The sequence below is a fragment of the Bactrocera neohumeralis genome, chromosome 5 (genome assembly GCF_024586455.1).
Source record: "Bactrocera neohumeralis isolate Rockhampton chromosome 5, APGP_CSIRO_Bneo_wtdbg2-racon-allhic-juicebox.fasta_v2, whole genome shotgun sequence".
NCBI classification, from domain to species: domain Eukaryota; kingdom Metazoa; phylum Arthropoda; class Insecta; order Diptera; family Tephritidae; genus Bactrocera; species Bactrocera neohumeralis.
This window is the reverse complement of record NC_065922.1, coordinates 32995274-33008196: the sequence shown is the minus strand read 5'-3', so window position 1 is coordinate 33008196 and position 12923 is coordinate 32995274. Positions and strand designations below refer to the sequence as shown.

General features: G+C 35.5%; 1 protein-coding gene across 1 annotated transcript; it reads left to right on the top strand.

Moving 5' to 3' along the window:
• The first annotated feature begins 3626 nt into the window (after positions 1-3626).
• Positions 3627-4724, top strand: LOC126759578 (kallikrein-6-like). Its single transcript, XM_050474453.1, has 3 exons — positions 3627-3929; positions 4015-4288; positions 4362-4724. The coding sequence occupies exons 1-3, from the start codon at positions 3634-3636 to the stop codon at positions 4722-4724; spliced, it is 933 nt and encodes a 310-aa protein (XP_050330410.1). The 5' UTR covers positions 3627-3633.
• The last annotated feature ends 8199 nt before the right edge of the window (positions 4725-12923 follow it).

Below are 12923 nucleotides of genomic sequence, written 5' to 3'. Positions count from 1 at the left end.
ATAGCATATAGCTTCCATACAAACTGAACACATAGCTACTAAAGGAAATGCACGCGTGAAAAGTATATTAGTTTCGGTGCAGCCGAAGCTAACGTTTTTTCTTGTTTCTGGTTAAAATGGCTGCTCTTGAATCTCTTTAAGTTACTCTTCGTCCCAAATTCGGCAATTTTGCTTGTTTAAATGCCAATTGAACCAAAAATGAGCTTCATCGCTGGACAAAATTTGGCACGAACACGTGGAATCTTTTCGCAACTTTTCAAGAGACCATAGAGCGAAGCAGTTCGCTTGGGAAGGTCGAGCGGCTTCAGTTCTTACACAAGCTGTATTTTGAACGCTTTCAATTTAAGATCTCGACGTAAAATGCGCCAAGTCGTTCCATACGTCAGTCCGAGTTGTTCCGAACATCGCCAAATCAACTATCCACGATAAAAAAGGATCATTGGATCATTCATTTTTTAGGTTATGATACAATCACCGAAGAAATAGTTTATATTGGATTTCTATAGCATATAGTTGTGAGGATTATTTTCTAGCGCAATGGCCCGATCATCGGAGAAATTATTCAGGTCGGATCACTCCCAAGTTCTGGTATTTAAAGTTTTTTTCTGTTTTTATATAAGATTAATGGCAAAAAGCTTTCATTCTGATAAATAATGACAGAACTTTTTGTGATTTCGTATCTGTGAAAGTATTATTTAGAAGCTTTAGGACCACCATACGATATATAATATATAAATATACATACACATGTATTAATGTGTGGTTAAGAAAATATATATCTCCTGGTATTTAACCTTTTGCATATTATATTAATATTTTCATTTTCCCAAAAGATTCTTATCCTCCAACTGGTGTGTAAAGAAATTCGTGAATTATTGGGAAGACCTTCATTTCATGTAAGAGTAAATTGTAAAACTTCAAACTTAAGTACTTAAGCTAAGTACTTAAACAAACTGTGAGACGTGCATTACGTCAATTAGTACTAAAATCGAGAGAAATGATTAGGAAAAGTATATATTTTCAAATTAAGTATAAACTAAAATATTGAACCCTTTTCTCTGAAATAATTAACCTTAAAAAAAAACAATTTCAGAAGTAAAAAGGCAAGTAGCAATGTATTCACTTCAGAGAAATCAAAATATTAATTAAACCGTGCCTGAACTGTATCAATTCTATATCTTAATAACATATCTAACAAACTATTTAAAACCTGTCACAATACATTACAAGTAAACACTACTCCATTGAGACTTGATATCCTCATAGAAAAGCTCATGCCGTTATCGAGATACCACACACAAGACTGCAATTCTCAGTTGTAATTAAAATTGCAATCATATTGCAGCGAGTAATAACAGAAAATATAAACTAAACGACTAAAAGTAAAAGAAAATATAACATAATAACGACAGCCATGCACTCGACCATTCCTTTCCGCAATTATTCTCCTAGTCTGCCTTCCTATTACTTTGTTCTCGAAATAACCTTATTATCATCAGCGGTTTCGCGATTATTCTCATTACATTTATCTACGTATGCCAAGTGGAAAAGTAATTTTCTCTGCGACAAAGTGGACAAATGACGGAAAGCAATGGAAAAGAGGCAAAAAATCGTAATGACTTGTTGTGATGAGCGCTACGTCTTTATTAGTGGATGTGAATACAAATACTTTTTCAGCTAAGTATATTATAACTACTTGTATGGGCTCTTAGAATATACCTATATTGATCATACATACATACTACAAGTAATAAAAAGATAAAAAGTTATAGTGGCTTGCCTTCTCAATCACCAAGTCTTTAATAATTTATGGCATTGATTCATATATTTAGCTTTTCTTTTGAATAGTACTTAAAAGCTGTTCTTAATGTATATTTTTCATACTATCCCAGTTTAACCTTTCAAGGCTATACCCTTAAGAGAGTTCGTAAAAAATTTAGTTATTTCCAGAGGTATAACTATTTTAGTGACATGACATCCAAACCGTCACATTCAATTCGACATTTAGCTTTTGTTTTTATTTCTTGAGTTCTACTTAACTGATTTACTCCAAACTTGGTAAAAGTCTACTCTGTAGCTACATATATTTTGTCTTTATCGAGTTCCCTGGCAGTCTGAGGAAATTGATATTTCATATGGACGAAATCAGGTCATTGCAACGCTCATAAAAGAACGGCCTACTGAGCGTACTATTCGCAACATCCATCTTGAGACCTAAAACTCATTATTGGATAATATTCGAGCAAATAGACCACATCCAGTACATAGTGAAGAAAATATAGCAGCCGTAGCTGAGAGTCCATTCGAAGCTACATCGTTTTGCTCTATGATCTATTGAAAAGTTCCAAAAAGATCCGACGTTTTCGAGCAAAATTTTGTTCAACGCTGAGGCCCATTTCTGGCTCAACGAGATTCAACAACGAGTTGCTGTGGTTTGTAGACCAGTAGTATCATCGGTCCACATTTCTTCAAATCGCGCTATGATAACCGACTATTTGATGAATGAAATTTAAGTTCGTGATCTCGGCAACATTTGGTTTCGACAAGACGGCGCCACATCCCACACATCGGATCAATTAATAGATTTATTGAGAGAACACTTCGGTGAGCAGATAATTTCATGTTTTGGGCCGGTCAATTGGCTAACAAGATCGTGTAATATCACACCGTTAGACTTTTTCCTGTATGGCTATGTTAAGTCTAAAGTTTGCGGCCAATTGATTCGACTCAGGCCTTGGAGCAAAACGTCACGCGTGTTATTCGCCAGTTACCAGACAAAATGCTCGAACGAATTATCGAAAATTGAACTCAACGGACGGACTATCTGAGACGTAGCCACGGCCAAAACTTTAAAGAGATAATCTTCAAAAGTTAAATGAAGATAATAAACACTCCCCATCAAATCTGAAGTTTCTGTGTTTTTTCTTTAAAACTGTAGAAAATGGTGTGAAATCGGACTATAATTTATACTCCATTTAATTTTTTCGTTTTGCAGTACATAAATCAGGCAACAATGAAAACATCGGAAACAAACTTTGCACAAATATTGCCTTCAAAGAACGCCAACTTTACTGTGGACTATAAATTTTCGAGTGGCCAGGAACCGAATATGTGACCTAGGTGCCTGTGTGTGACTTTGCACTGAAAATATCGATCAATACGTGAGATATATTAATGAAATTCAGAGAATTTACTTTCCTGGTAACAACATCAAAATCAGGTCGATACCAACCCTATCCCTACATATCCAATAAAAGAATTTTAAACTATCGGTTAACAGGTTAGCAAAATTCATTTGATTTGATATTGAAAAACTTTATGAAAAACTTGTCATATTTCAAGTACACCCACTTTTTAATTGAGGATGAGAATATTTAAAAATGTTTTCAGGGTACTACGGCTTTTGCATATTGTTTCCAACTTTACCTATAACTTTGCTCACAAAACTTATTTCTAAAGAATTTCATTCAATTTTTTTCAATTTCAATATCAATCGTTTATTTGGATTTCAAGCATTTTGTTTACCCTCTATGTACAATTCAATCTGTTCCGAAAAATCGACAAATCGATTCTACGAAATTTGTCTTGTCTTTTTGGGTGAATAACATCAAATAGAAATAGTTTCTGGCATCTATGTCTACATTACTACAACTCTCGCCTATTCTCTGTTGTACTACATTATTTTTGCTACTCGGACAAAATGTTCACAGCCGAAGGAACACCTGCCTTTATAACAGTAAAAGGCTCCCGCCGAACATGAACTTTTCATTTCTTAACGGAATTGAGAGGTTCAAGAGACTTCAACTTTACAAGCATCTCGTATCCATACGTACCACCCGAGCGACCGCGTACTTCGGAGACAATCACATTTGTACTGGTTCAATCATATCCAGCAATTTAATATTAACCTCGGCGCATTGTGTTATTGAGTGAGTAGAGGGTTACTTGTACCAGTGACTGCTCATATTATTGTAACTTATTTTATTTATATAATTTCTCTACCACAAACTCTAGTCGTCGTAAAATTATTACTCGCACACATCGTCTTGTCGTGGTTGCAGGGGCGCCGAATCGTTTAGTTAGGTCCAAGAGAACGCTTGAAATGAAAGTGCTCCAAGTGATGCCTCACAAAGAATTTATACCAGCAGGTGCTCACGATATAGCATTATTGCGTCTCGCTAAAAGTTTTCCTGACGACAATGACTTCATCAAAGTAATACCCCTCAATGAGGAGATTATACCAAATGGAACAAAGTGCCGCATCCTTGGTTGGGGTCAACTGTTTTATGTGTGTGCTTACTTTCTTTCTGTATCGTACCCAAATGTGTGGAAATATTATTGATCATATTTTATTCCTACAGCGCGGTCCCTACGCGGCTGCACCAATAAATGCTGTTTTAACAGTATTTTCGTATGATTATTGTCAACAATTTTATCCCGATGTATTTGATGAGACGATGATTTGTGCCGGCAAGACAGACCCATGGGATTTGAACGCCTGTCGTGGAGACGCGGGTGGTCCACTAATTTGTGGTGATTTTGTGGCCGCTATTGTTTCTTGGAGTTCATACTGTGGTGAAATTCGCAAACCAACTCTTTTTACCAGTGTATATCATCACCTCGCTTGGATCCGAAAGACAGGCGCAGGCCACGCAACAGTAGTAAAAGCAATTAAGTCGCTGGATTTGTTTTTATATACGCTATCCATACATATCTATTTTTGAAAATCGCTTTTGGTACCTATATTTGGTTCTGGGAATTGTAGAGGTTTGATATTGATACCCTTGATTATCATTTTATAAATTACTGTAAAACAGTTGATAACACTTTATGTAAACAGTTAGCTCTTTTTTGTTGTCTATAGACATTTGATGGTTACTATAAAACGGTTAAAGTCTTAATAAAACTTATATTTATGAGGGAGTTCCGATAAGTTCACCGCCCAACGCCGCCACTACTCGCGACTCGTTTCGTGTTTTTGGAAAAAATGGTTTCAAAGCGACCGTCAAGATACGAGAATTAGTATAATCGTTGATTTGCTTTCAGTAATTAAAAAGGATGATTAACAGGAGACTGATAGACTGTGTCAATATGCCGAAAAGTGGCTATCAGGCTGTCATTTAACACGAAAGTATTCTCTATTAGTGTTCATACATATGTATGTACATATATACAAGAACTTGATTTTGGCCGATAAGTTCGTATGGCTGTTATAGTCGCATGTTATAATGACACGATCTGAAAATTTTTTGGGAGATTGTAGCCTTGCTTTGGTCCACGAAATGAAAAAAATTTTCATACAAGGACATACATTTAATCGATCGATATATATGGCAGCTGTATGCTATGGTATAGTGGTCTGATATTGGCGAATCCCACAAGCGATTCTTGGGGAGAAAAGGACGTGTGCAAAATTTCAGATCGATATCATAAAAACAGGGGGATTAATACACATTCAATTAAGAATAATATAATAGAATCATCCAAAATACTCGATAGACTGACAGACGGACACGGCTAAATTGACTCAGCTCATCACACTGACCAATTATATACATACATACAATATTTTATAGGGTCTAAGACGTTTCGCTCTGGTTGTTACAAACTTAGTGGCAAACTTAATATTCACTTAAGGATATAAAAAGATTATTAATCTGTGATATATTACCAATGAAATGACCTAGAAATATTAGGAATAACAAAAAAGTTTGAAATTTAAAAAATGGCAGACTACTGGGACTATAACTATATTCTTTCTAAGAAAACCTCAGCTGAAATTCAACGTATGTTGGTGGTTTATGATTATGTTTTATTGTTTATGGTGAAGATGATCTAGCTGAGCGAATGTGTTAAAGGTGGTTTGCACAAGTTCAAAGTGGTTATTGTGGATTGTAACATGAGGTACTGGAAGCATTACTCGATGAAGATTGGTAGCAAACACGAGAGGCGCTAGCAGAATCAACTTTAAATGCAAAAAACCATAAGCGTAAACTGGCCAACCAGCCTAATCAACAAAAAAAGACAAAATCGCGAACTGTGTTGTAAGCTTATAAAACTGGTTGAACAATGGGTTGTGGGGCGTTATCCACAACAACAATTTTGCATTATGACAACACTCGGCCTCATATACATATATAAAGAATTAAACATTCATTGTTAGATGAAATCGTTAATACCAAATTGTATTTTATTAAGGGGTTATATACAGTTAGGATTTTCAAAAAATCGATTTTTATTTTGCGTTTTCTTAATATATATTTATATCTGAATATACACACACAAAATTTCAAGTCGATCCGACGAATATTTTCGAAGTTATAGACACATTAGTGAAGGCACGCCGAATACATGTAAAGTGCTTTCAAAACTTTAAACTCGTTTTTCTCGAAACGGTGTTTTCAAAGTCGGTGAGCAAGTTTTCTCAGAAACGGCTGAACCGATCGGTCTGAAATTTTTACACAAGCTTCTTAACTATATTTTTTAGTAATTAATAGAAGGATTTCCCCATCCGATGAAAATTTCTTATTTTATAAACAACTAAAGACCCGAATTTTGGTCGAAAATCGAACATTTTGCTTTGAGTAGCCGCCATTTAGTCAAACATTTTTTTTGCTAATTCCTTCGATCAATCACTAGATTATTTATTAGATTAATGAAATTTATTTGGTTTTTGCATTTTAGATGATCCAGTCCAGAGATATCGTGCTCACCGCAAGAGGCCTTTTTTTTTTTGCGGACCTCTGCAAAATTGGCAATATCAACGTACTCGATAATTATTTTTGGCAATAAAAAATATGTGAATATAGTTTAAGGTTGTCATAATATACCTGTCAAGTTTCAAATCAATAAACTAAATAGTTTGCTCAGAAAAAATTCTTGAAAAATGCCTTTTTGTCGACCTCCTAACTATATGTACATATATAACCCCTTAAGTTATATTATAGGTTATAGCCTCACTCTGATTTATTGCTTTATTTTCCTTCATGTCAGCTAAAATTATGTTAAAATTATCTTGAAATGAGATATACATAAGTAAGTGATATAAACTCAACCAAAGAGGTATATGAATATATTGAGTATATGTGAAAAACGTCAACCAGAGGATTGACATTCATTATATTAGGTTGTCAAAAAAGTCTTGCGGTATTTTCGCTAGTTGGCGCTGAAAGCGCGTAGTTCTAGTTTTATTCGTCGCATCGGGTCATGCTATACTCGTATCTTTTTGGAAAGCTCATTTCACGCGCTAACACGTGTTTGATTGATTGTCGTTTCTTTTAAGTCGTTCGTGAGTTATAGCGTCGCAACATGGAGCAAAATAAAGAGAAAATACGGCATATTTTACAGTACTACTACGATAAAGGCAAAAATGCATCTCAAGCCGCCAATAAAATTTGTGCAGTTTATGGACACGATATAGTTTCCATTTCCCTGGCACAACGATGGTTGCAACGTTTTCGTTCTGGTGTAGAGGTGGTTGAAGATGCGCCACGCTCCGGAAGGCCTGTCGTCGAAAATTGCGATAAAATCGCTGAATTGGTCGAAAGAGACCGGCATAGTATCAGCCGTAGCATCGGTCAAGAGCTGGGCATGAGTCATCAAAATTTCATTTCAATTTCAATAAAAAAAAAAAAAATTCAATAAAAATACCGCAAGACTTTTTTGACAACCCATTATCAGGAATGTGTGGTTTAGATCAAGATCTAGACGAACTTCATTCTTATTCTGTGGTTTCAATAATATTTAAGAAAACTTGTACACTTTAATCAACCTAAACAGTTTAAAATCAGCACAGTATATTGAAGGCAGATAAAGGTGTGGGTTTGTTGCATTACCCTATGACATTGATGTAATAAGCAATAAATGCGATATAAAGTTAACATGAAGTTAGAAATATTATATTACTTATAAAGAAGGTAAGTGAAGTATTGGCCCGATTTTATGTATTTTTGAGATTACTACATATTATTAACAGAAAATTGAATTGAATTAAGGCACCTACATAACACCACTAATATAACAGGTCAAATAAAAAGTCCCCAGCCTAAGACTTAAATAACGTTAACTTATAAATATATTTTTTGTTAGCCTTATACTTCAAAAGGCGCGTGTATAAATTTAACAGCTGTCGGATCATTAATTTTGAGTGAAGCAACTTTTGTTATTGTGAAAAAATGGATCAAAAGGAATTTCATGTGGTAATAAAGCATTGATTTTTGGGGAAAAAACTGTTGAAGCCAAAGTTTGGATCTATCAACATTTTTGAACTCTTCACCAGCGAAAACAACCGTTAAAAAGTGGTTTGCTAAGTTCGAACGAGGCGAAATGAACACTGAGGACGATGAAGGCAGTGTACGTAGAAATGAGGTTGTTACCGACGAAAACAGTCCACACAGTAATTTCGGATGACCGTAAAGTGAAATTTTTCGAGATAGCAGGCACCCTAGAGATATCAACTCAACAAGGACATCATATCATTTAGGATTATTTTCGTTTGAGAAAGCTCTGTGCAAAGTGGGTGGCGCAAGAGCAAAATGTGTGCGTGTGGATGTGTGTGTGGATGAAACTTGGATCCATCATTTCACTCCGACAGTCGACAGTCAAAAGTAAGTGATGTTTCACTAAGATAATTTACCGCGTCAGAAGTAAATGAAGACAGTGGCAAAAATCCATAATTGGGACTCAAATTGCTTCCGTATCCACCGTATTCTCCAGATCTAACATTAAGCGACTATTTCCTGTTGTCAGACCTCAAAAGATGCTTGCCGGGAAGAAATTTTCGTCGAAAGAAGAGCTGAAACTGCGGCCAATTTTGAAACAAAGGACAAATCGTTTCAGAACAAGTAAGGAAGGGCTAATTTCGGGTGTCACCGAACATTTTATACTCTCGCATGGTAAAGTGATAATCGAGATTTCATTATACGTCATTTACATATTTTTCAAATACCGTATTTGTGTAAAGTTTTATTCCGCTATCATCATTGGTTCCTAATGTGTATATTATACAGAAAAGGCATCAGATGGAATTCAAAATAGCGTTATATTGGAAGAAGGCGTAATTGTGAACCGATTTCACCCATATTTCGTACATGTCATCAGGGTGTTAAGAAAATATTATATACCGAATTTCATTGAAATCGGTAGAGTAGTTCCTGAGATATGGTTTTTGGTCCATAAGTGGGCGAGGCCACGCCTATTTTCAATTTTTAAAAAGCCTGGGTGCAGCTTCCTTCTGCAATTTCTTCCGTAAAATTTAGTGTTTCTGACGTTTTTTGTTAGTCGGTTAACGCACTTTTAGTGATTTTCAACATAACCTTTGTATGGGAGGTGGGCGTGGTTATTATCCGATTTCTTCCATTTTTGAACTGTATATGGAAATGCCTGAAGAAAACGACTCTGTAGAGTTTGGTTGACATAGCTATAGTAGTTTCCGCGATATGTACAAAAAACTTAGTAGGGGGCGGGGCCACGCCCACTTTTCCAAAAAAATTGCGTCCAAATATGCCCCTCCCTAATGCGATCCCTTGTGCCAAATTTCACTTTAATATCTTTATTTATGGCTTAGTTATGACACTTTATAGGTTTTCGGTTTCCGCCATTTTGTGGGCGTGGCAGTGGGCCGATTTTGCCCATCTTCGAACTTAACCTTCTGATGGAGTCAAGGAATACGTGCACCAAGTTTCATCATGATATCTCAATTTTTACTCAAGTTACAGTTTGCACGGACGGACAGACAGACGGACGGACAGACAGACATCCGGATTTCGACTCTACTCGTCACCCTGATCACTTTGGTATATATAACCCTATATCTGACTCTTTTAGTTTTAGGACTTACAAACAACCGTTATGTGAACAAAACTATAATACTCTCCTTAGCAACATTGTTGCGAGAGTATAAAAATGGTATAGTAAAGTTAAAGGGTCGCTTTAATCGGTGTATCGCCCTTGAAGGGGACTACATACTATTCTGAATAAAAAACAAATTTTACCACAAAAAATTAGTTTTATTATGGTAGGCCGAGGTCCTGATATTAGTTAAATGGGTCTGGGGCAAGTTGTTACCCGATTTTATCCATTTTGGTCACAAGAATACACTGTTATCAGAAAAACGCGCTTTCTTAATTTTATTAAGATAATTAACATTATATATATTAAGAGGTAAAAAGTCAGCGATAGGCACGGGGATCAATATATTTGGTTTCTGGGGCTGGAACTTTTATGATGCGATATTGACAATTTTTAGACTTCAGATAGCCTACCTTAAAGACACTTCTCTATATACTCATTGGGGCTTATTTTGCATACTGGAAAGGGGAAGAATCAGAAAGAGTTTTATATGGAAAGGCGTGGCTTTATCTCGATTTCTTCCATTTTCGCACTCTAAAATATGATAGAAAAGTCAAGTAGATCGGGCATATATGTATGATTTCACTTAAATTTGGGAGGTAACATGGCCGTTGTCCTAGACAAAAAGTATGATGTGTCTGACGCATTTGATTATTGATTTATGGCACTTTTAGTATTTTTAATAAAACCATTATATGAGGAGTGGGAGCGGTTTTAATCTGATTTCACCTATTTAACAATGTTGCATGTAAGTAGTCTCAAATTCCGATATCCGCTTGCGAAATGCGATTTGATTGTTTTGCGCTTATCAACCAAAACGTTTGAAAATAAGCGACATAATTTAAACATAATAACAATAACAAAATTAATCTCTTTCGTGCAATTAAGTAAATATTTGTGCCTATGCGAAAATATGTAATCATGTACGTATATTTGCACGTATTTAAGTACACTTAACTCATTCGCTCATTAATCGAATAAACAACAAGCAAATCTGTGTGTATGTATGCCGCTACTTTCATTCTGTTTGTTTACAAGTAATTCAGCACGCATTGACAGTCAATTAAAAATCAGTTAATCAAATTAAGTCTATCGCCGAGCATAGTCCACTTCACAATAACTCACACACAATGAGTGCACTTGTTGCCTTATCGAACTCTTCAAAATGTTGGCACTTCACCGCTTAATGGCTGATCTGTAAATGCATATTTAATCGGATTTTTTAAATCATTTAAATTGTTGTTTGCCCTTTCGCAAACACTCTGCTGGCGCATTGTTAAATATTTTTTAATTGAGGGAAGCATTTTTTTTTTTTCAAAACTTTTATTTACTACTGCATAATAATATTTATGCAAGCGTGCCCTTTATTATGTGCTTGTGCATTTGTTGGTGGGTAGGCAAATTGTTTGTGGCACACCCGCAAAATGATTGCCAATAAATATTGAATAATGCAAAATTGATATGTGCAGCACGCCTCGTGTGGCGGCCTTTTTGCCGTGTAATTAGCAAAAAATCACTCAAAGTGATTGACATTAAATGTTTCAAATAACCGCAAATATTCGCCGTGCAACAATTTGCGAAAGCGAATGTTTACAGTTGTGAATAAAAACATTTAAATAGCAAAATATTGTTGCAATATATGTTTTGATTGAGGATTTAATGTTAAGTATGTTTGCCTTTAATTAAAAAATTAACTATATAATTTATTAGTATCACTGACTTGTTATTTCGGAAATTTAAAACGTAGTTTAATTATACGATTAACACATATGATTCATCCATAATTATCAGTATTAAAGTTGGGAATAAAATTTCACCAAAATCGGACGTAGGAGAATAATGACCACACCCACAAATAGGTCGCATAAGAGAACGTGTCAAGATTGGACCTTTGATGTTGCAGCGCGCACCTTATAATGAGATCCTATAACAAGGAAATTACTCCACCATGTTCAACTAAATTTTATGCATTACATTTTCCTACCTGATCCTGCCACAACCCCAAAAATTTCCTATGTATCAATATTCGAAATTTCCTTTGATTATTTTACTTTACAGTGCAGACATCAAGCACCATTATAACTATCTCACACCTATAAATTATCGGATAATATAAGCCTTCAAATACCGCTAGGTCTTTACTGAAAATATTGGTCAATCAATGTTATATGTATGTATATTTGAAATCAGAGAACATATTTTCATCATGGTAATGAAGATTTTGGATATTTGTTGAGTAATGAAAAACCCGGGTAATTCTCTTGTGACGAAAGGCCAGTAAGTCGGCTTGCCAGCAGGCGTGAAATCGCATCGAGTAGCCACAGTTGCTTTCAGGAGCCAAGACCTTCATTACCACGGAAAATGGATTGGACTTAAATTCGGACCACTCACCAGCATATCTAATCCTAAATGACCATCTAAAAGAAATCGACATACCGCCTTATTTTTAATAGACATACGGATTGGAATTATTTTACGTTTGACCTTTTTGTGTGATATCTAACCAGCAACAAATAAAGTAGTGGAAAATATCATTCAAACTATATTTAAACCAAAAAGACTCCGGCTTCGACTTGATGTACTAAAAAATCAAACGCGAAAAGCATTATTAAAGCTTACGACGAAAATAAACGCTTGCTTAAATCTCAGATACGTCGCATTGTCATGGAAGGTAATTGCAATCGTCATGGTACAAAAACCTACCAAAAGCGCACATGAGGCCTCGCATTTCGTCCAATCTCACTGTTGCCTGTTTTGTCCAAGCTACTTGAAGCTATAATTATAAGAATACTGCATAACATAAATGAAGAAAAGGGCCTATACCAATTCATCAATTTGAATTTAGATCTCTACATTCCTCAATCGAACAAGTTCGCCGAATAACAATCATAATGGAAGATGCCATGGAAAAAAAGCGCAATTGCACAGTTGTGTTTCTTGACGTATCCCAGGCGTTCGATGGCTTACTTCGATGGCTTACTTCACGATGGCTTACTTCACAAATTAAGACATATCTTTCCACAGTCTCTAACCGACTTAGTTACCACTTACCTGAGCAACCGATACTTCAAAAT